The 7043-nt window shown below is 48.2% G+C and overlaps 1 protein-coding gene across 3 annotated transcripts in view; it reads left to right on the top strand.

The window, feature by feature from the left end:
- The first annotated feature begins 2996 nt into the window (after positions 1-2996).
- Positions 2997-7043, top strand: part of LUC7L2 (LUC7 like 2, pre-mRNA splicing factor) — a 37095-nt gene continuing 33048 nt past the window's right edge. The window contains exon 1 of one of the 3 annotated variants that reach the window (XM_074161938.1): positions 2997-3342. In XM_074161938.1, coding sequence (XP_074018039.1) covers positions 3282-3342 — 61 coding nt within the window. In that variant the 5' untranslated portion in view covers positions 2997-3281. The remainder of the gene's footprint in view (positions 3343-7043) is intronic. The other 2 variants (XM_074161956.1, XM_074161947.1) reach the window with 2 other exon arrangements.

Below are 7043 nucleotides of genomic sequence, written 5' to 3'. Positions count from 1 at the left end.
TAAGGATGACTTATAATGACTAAAAATGTGAGGCTTGTTTACTTGGGGGAGGAGCTATAAGCAAGGCTAACAAAAGAGTGGTTGGTTGTTTTGGGTTTTTTTTTACTACCAGGGAAAACAAAGTGTTCTGTCAGAAAAGCACTGAAAATAGAATTATGTCATCTAAATCTATATATATTCTCCTTCCTCTGTATTTCAAACTTGGGGATAGTTTAATCCCTGAAGTATAGGGGATAGGCACAATAGATCCTTAAGACTGGGGAGATGTGGGCTGCTTAGGTAAAGTAAGGAGATGTGAACTACAAGTTTTGAAGTTCTGTAGACTAAAAATCCAGTTTGCTATTCTTGCAGTGTCTTACTAGTCTAACAGCGGTGGATTTTTTTAAAAAAGTGTTAATACAACAGGTGAGGAAGTACCAACCTACTTGAAGCTCAGTAGATGAAAGTTATGGGAAGTCACCATACGCTGAGAATGGCTGTGATGTATTTGTTGCTCTGATGTATTTGTTGATGTATTTGTTGATGTGATGTATTTGTTGCTCTGTTAATGCAGCTGCTACATTTCTGCAATTTACTTTCCAGATGGACTAAAAGTTCGTCCCATCCAAAGTCTGTTGCATACTGCTCCAGAAGAAAAATACACAGCTCAATGAAACCAATTCTGGAAGAAAAGCTGAAATTTGCTTTGAGATAGATGTAAAGAGCAATCTTTGCCCTTTAAAGAGTACCTAGAGCTAAAGCTTGTATGGCGTGGGTAAAAATAATAGCTAAAATGTCTCCATAGAAAAAATTTTAACCTGTATCTGTATCACTTCAGTTACTTCCCCTTCAATCCAAAGTAATGTAATGACTAACAAAAGCAAATGTATATGTTAAAGAAAAAGGAAATCTGGACATGTTCTGAAGGAGCTGAGGAGCAATGGGTAGGGAACCTTTTCCTAAATTTGTTATAGAAAGACTCCTATCTGAGCATTGCATCTTCTCTGCAAGTCCTTGTGAAATCCAGATTATTTGGGGTGGGGCTTTTTAATGGCTTTTTACAGTTGCCCTTTATTGCTTGTATTAAGCTGATTTAAAAAGTTGAACACAACCCTGGCTGCAGACGATTAGAACTGATCCTTGTGACAGTCACTGACGCCTTTTGGGCACTAGATGGCAACAGGATGGTTAAGAAAGGGATAGTCACGAAATGCAGGCGTTAGGATAGATAGAAATTGTGAAAACGTTTTTCGTGAGGCTGTATCTTGGTGCTCTGTAAATTGATATTAGCTGCAACACATAACAGTAACTTCAGTTTTAAGGGAGGCTCTCTAAAAAGCGGGTATTACAGGAGCTTTTCCCACCAGTGCGACCGTAACTGCAATTGACAGCTCGAGAGAAGCACAGAATCATTAAACAGCGCTGAATGTCAGTCAAACAAAGGGATTTGTCTTTCAGATGCACATCCCGTCAGCGCTAGCTCTGACGTATGCACCCTGTCACCCCTGCTCCCACCAGGCCCCGCTGCGCACGCACACCCACGTGTCAGGCAACGCGCTCCCGTTGCTGGGTGACTGCCCTGGCAAAGGGACAGTGTGCTGGCCCCAGGAATGAGCAAGGGGGACCAGGCTGCGGGGCTGTAAGAGATGCCCAGGTTCCATCACCCAGGTTCCTGTCCTGCTTTGCATTAGAATCACAGCATCATAAAATTGTCTAGGTTGGGACCTTTCCGATCATCTAGTCCAGCCACCAACCTAACACTGACAAATACCATCACTAAACCATATCTCTAAGCGCTGTGTCTACCTGTCTTTTAAATACCGCCAGGGATGGTGACTCAACCACTTCCCTGGGCAGCCTGTTCCAATGCTTGATAACCCTTTCAGTGTAAAAGTTTTTCCTAATATCCAATCTGAACCTCCCCTGGTGCAACTTGAGGCCATTTCCTCTTGTCCTATCGCCTGTGACTTGGGAGAAGTGACTGACCCCTGCCCCTCTACAACCTCCTTTCAGATAGTTGCAGAGAGCGATAAGGTCTCCCCTCAGCCCCTTTTCTTCAGATTAAACAACCCTGCTTTCCTTAGCTGTTCCTCATAATGCTTGTGCTCTAGACGCCTCATCAGCTTCGTTGCCCTTCTCTGGACCTGCTCCAGCACCTCAATGTCTGTCTTGTAGTGAGGGGCCCAAGACTGGACACAACCCTCGAGGTGGGGCCTCACCAGTGCCGACTACAGGGGGACCATCACTTCCCGAGTCCTACTCGCCATGCTGTTCCTTATACGGGCCAGGATGCTGTTGGCCTTCTTGGCCACCAGGGCACACTGCTGGCTCATATTCAGCTGGCTGATGACCAACACCCCCAGGTCCTTTTCTGCTGGGCAGCTCTCCAGCCACTCTTCCCCAAGCCTGTAGCGCTGCATGGGGTTGCTGTGACCCAAGTGTAGGACCCAGCACTTGGCCTTGCTGAACCTCATACCATTGGCCCCAGCCCATCGATCCAGCCTGTCCAGATCCCTCTGTAGAGCCTTCCCACCCCCCAGCAGATCAATGCTCCTGCCCAACTTGGTGCCGTCTGCAAACTTACTGAGGGTGCACTCAGTTAACTCCAGCTCCGCCACGTGCGTGGGCACGTCAGAACCAACCGTCGTGAAACTGTTTCGGTTGGGTTGTCCCCCCTCTCAGAGAGGCGAGAAACTGTGACGGACCCACGGGCCCGCGTACGCCCCCCCACCCCCTGCCTCCGCGGCCGCTGGCGAACCAGGCCGCGCCACCGCTGCTGACCCGGAGACCGGCACGTCACAGCCGCTAATGTGACGCCCGGCCAATCAGCACACCCCAGCGGCCCAGCCCGGCGAAAAGCTCGACGGCCCAATCAGGGATCTCACCGCGCGGGTGCGTCATCGGCCGAACACCGCACGCCGTGGCCAATAGGCAGGCGCCAAGGCCTGTCTGTGCTGACGTCGCGGAGCGGACGGGGGGGGGCCCAGTGCGCGTGCGCGCGGGTTTCCGTTACCGCTGGCGCGCGCGCGTGGCAGGCGTGAGAGGAAGCGGGAGGAGCGGAGGGGGGAGGGGAGGCGGCGGCACTGCGGCCGGCGCGAGGCAGGTTTCCCTCTCCGCCGTCCACCGGCAGCGTGAGGCAGCGCCGCGCCCGCTTCCTCCCGAACCCCCGCGCGGCGTCGGGGGAGCGGCTCTGCCCGGGCCCGCCAGTGACGCCAGGGGGAAGGGCTGAGCGCCGCCTCGGGCCTTGTAGGCCGCTGTCGGCGTGACTCGGCCGGGCCGGGCCGGCCCCGCGCGCGCTCAAGATGTCGGCGCAGGCCCAGATGCGCGCCATGCTGGACCAGCTCATGGGCACCTCCCGGGACGGTAAGTGTCCCCCCGGCCGGGGTGGGGGAGGGGAAGAGGGGGCGGAGCCGTCTCAGCCCCGGAGGTCACGGCGGCACCGAGCAGGCCGGCCGGCCGTTCACCGCCATCAGCAGGCCCGGGGCTCGCTCCCTACCGCCCTCCCTCCCCTGCGGGGCGGGGCCGCAGGTCAGCGGCGGGGTGGGGGCCTCCGGCGCCGCCGTCCCCGGGGCTCGGGGCAGTCGGGCGCCGCCTCCCCCCCGGCGGAGCTGCCAGCGCCAGCCGTTGTCCGGGCAGCGGGAGGCCGTGTTGCCCTTTCAGTCACTGTTTCAGATCCGCGCCCCGCGGGTGCATGGGGCTCGCAGCGGAACTGCACCGCTAAAGGCGCGCCCGTGGAGCCTTCCCGCGCGGCTCACAGCTGGGGGAGGCAGCGGTTTCCCACATTCGGATCACGGAGTGGGTGGGGAGGAAGGGGAACAAATAAAAGAATCTCCAGAGACCAATAGCTGCTACAGTAGAGCAGGGCTTTTTTTTTTTTTATGTGTATGTGTTATTATGGTTTTGTCTAAAGTCTGACCCAAACCATCATTTCAGTCAGCAGGTGGGTATGGCTGATGCTCTCTGAAAGAGGGTGTGTAATTAACCTAAGGGGACGAACTCTTTTAAAAACCAGCAAGCCCCAAGCAGCTAAAAGCTTAACATCCAGAGGCAGTAATCCCAGGAGAGAGGTAGTAGAAGTACAGTCAAGTTTCACATCACTCTGCGGTCACATAGTGAACTGGAGAATTATCTCTGTGTACAGCGTCTCAGAATTTTTGTCAGGGTGTGTGGCAGTCAGTGTGAAAGTTTAGATTGGCAGTCATCCATAAATCCACATAGCTTGGGGACAACTAGAAAAGCGCTGTTGCTTTTATGCTGTATAGTATTTTACTTAGAAAGGAGAATATTGCACCCGAGGGTAGACTGCAGTTGGGAGACTATTTGAATGTTCTGCACATTGTACTCACTATTACAGATGTGTTACATGTTGAAGCTTTGTGCTGAATTAATGGTTACCTGTTTCTCATGTACCAAGTAGGTTGTATGAACTGGGACGTACCTTGTATGTACCGCTTATTTGTTGGTACTGAGGTGATGTGATCTTTCTGACGGCTTTTTTAGATATAATGTAGAATTCTAAATAAATTTAACTAGTTTTCACACACCCAGTTATGTCATGCATGCTTTTTTGAAGTGCTTGTAGTTGTTTTAAGCAGAGGTGTGATAATCTCATTGGAAAATTTCTGCAGAGATGGCCTTCCAGAGCAAGGTTTGTTAGTGAGTGGTCATCATGCAGGATCTGACTTAGGGTGTTTTTGTCTTAGCCCAGAAGATTTTCAAATACTTCCTGTTGTGGCTGCGCGTGTCTGTTTGGCAAAGGAACACTGTGCTCATGAAACTCAAGTTTTCCCAGTGTCGGCACATAGATCACTGTCTCAGAGCTAGCTAAGCCTATACAGAAGGTTTAAGGAGGGGAGTGCTGTTTCAGTCTATGAATGTGTTTTCTATTGGGTGGTGGGGGAAAAGTGCCGTTTACCTGTGACAGCTGCTAAAAATGTTAGGTGACTAAGATCCAAACCAGGAAACGCAATTTCAGACTAGATTTCCTTTAGCTTTGTGAGAAAGCAGTTATTTTATTGATAGTGATATTATGCCCTCCCACCCACCCTGTACTTCCCAAACTGCATGTGCTGAACTGTTTAGAAACTAAATGGCTGGAGAGGAAGCATTTACACAAAATTGCCAGAGTGGGGAAAGATCAGGAGAAAAGACTGTTTGCAAAACTGGCTGCCGTTATTGGATTAAGTGGAGAGTTGAGGATCTCAGTGTAACACCATTCTAGTTTTTTTTTTCTTTTTAAATGAAATAATCCTGTGAAGCATTATTTAAACTGAAGTGCACACAGGGATTGAAAATCATCCTTCTCTGCAGAGCTGGTACTTATTAAATTCAAGGCCAGGCTCAAGGTCATTGAAATATTGCTAACCTCGAGAGTAGTGGGCTTGGGGCTTGTTTGGTTTTTTTATGTTCCTATCACCTTTGACAAATACTGTGTTTCTAGTAATATGCAAGTCATAGCTTTTCATTAGAATGTGGCAATTTTTTCATTTCTTAGTTGATTGTAGCTCTCATTTTGCCACATCTCCATTGCCTTTGATTTTACTCTGCCTGGCAACACAATAGAGTTAAAAATGTTCCTAAAAAAATAACCTTTCTTGGGTGATGTTTGTGTTTTATGTTGCTCAAAATTAACAATGCTTTTTAATTTCCCGATTAACAGAATTTTATACTTTTCATAGTTTGAGGGTTGCTTTGGGGAGGGTGTTGGTTGGATGAATTTTTTTGAGGAGCCTGGAGAATGAAAGTTTGAAATTCTTACCTATATTTAAAAAGGTAGAGATCAAACATTTGATCTCATCAGTGAGAACAGAACAAACTCAGACATAAATTCAAAGCCAATGTTGTTGCCTGAGTATGTAGTCTATATTACTTTTTCAGAGCTTAAAGTATCTTTCGTAGAGGAGTGTGCTCTGAAAATGGTTTTGAAAACTCCACAATGAGATGCTCAAATGTGGTTTTATGAGATGAGCTGTAGGCTGTAATTTGTGGGAGTTTGTGCACAGTCATTATAACTGGTGTCCCTGGGGCTAGAATGGTGAAGCTCAAAGGAGGTAGTTAGGAAATGCTGTTACGGATTTGCTGTTGAGCTCTGAAAACACCTAGAAAGCACAGTTCTGTATTGGTCAAATTGATTCAGAAAGTATCCACTGAGCCGTAATGTTGCTGCAGGAATAATTATGAAAAATAAGCTGTGTTAGTAAGGAAGCTTCCTGTTTCAGAGTTGCCCTATGCGTAGCTGTCCAGATCTCTGTACACGGCTCGGGGCCTGCCCCTTGCTGTATCCTTTCCCAGATGGCCCTGTGCTTGCAGGCAGGGAGAACTGAGAGCTTTGTGACTTGCTTTGGCACTGAATTTTGGCAGTGGGATAGATGCACTTATAGTCACGCGGCATCACTCAATGTGTGATGAACTGCTGCCTGGTTCCTGCCAGGATGTGATGTTGGGGCAGCCTCTCGCCAGCTGCCCAGCCCGGTGCCCTGCTGCTCTCTGCTTGCTTTGCTTGTGTGGCAGACACTTGACAGAAGGGAAACAGAAGGGACTTGGCAGATGCTCTTCAGGTGTTTCCAGTGAGCTGCAGTTCTTAGAATTCACCTGGGATATCTAAAAAGCAGTTGTATTGTTAATGTCAATACAATGAAGTAGTTCTGTAAATGGCATGGTTTTGTTGCACACATGGAAAAACACATTATTTAAAAACAAGTGGGTTTTTTTTTTATTATACCTAGCTTAAACTTCTCTTATGTGCTTCTCTGACAAGAAAACTGGATTGGATGTGGACCGTGCCAGAATTTCAAAGAAAAAAAAAAAAGGCAACAAAAAACAGGCTTACATTTGCATGTTAGTAAAAAGCCAGACTAATTTAATACAGTCATGACTGCAGGTTGGAAGAATCTTCCCTGAAGTATGTCGTTCCAAGTACTGATAACCTGACATACTTAGAGAAGCTTAAATATAAGCTACTGAATACATAGAGTGGGTTTCCCAAACATTTAGAAGTAAGGAATACTGAAGACCGGGTGCTAATCTTATGTACTTACACATAAATGTTTTCTTGATACTGGTTT

This window comes from Numenius arquata, chromosome 2 (assembly GCF_964106895.1).
Source record: "Numenius arquata chromosome 2, bNumArq3.hap1.1, whole genome shotgun sequence".
Lineage (NCBI taxonomy): Eukaryota > Metazoa > Chordata > Aves > Charadriiformes > Scolopacidae > Numenius > Numenius arquata.
Note: the sequence above shows the minus strand (reverse complement) of the source record. Positions and strands in the feature narration are given on the sequence as shown.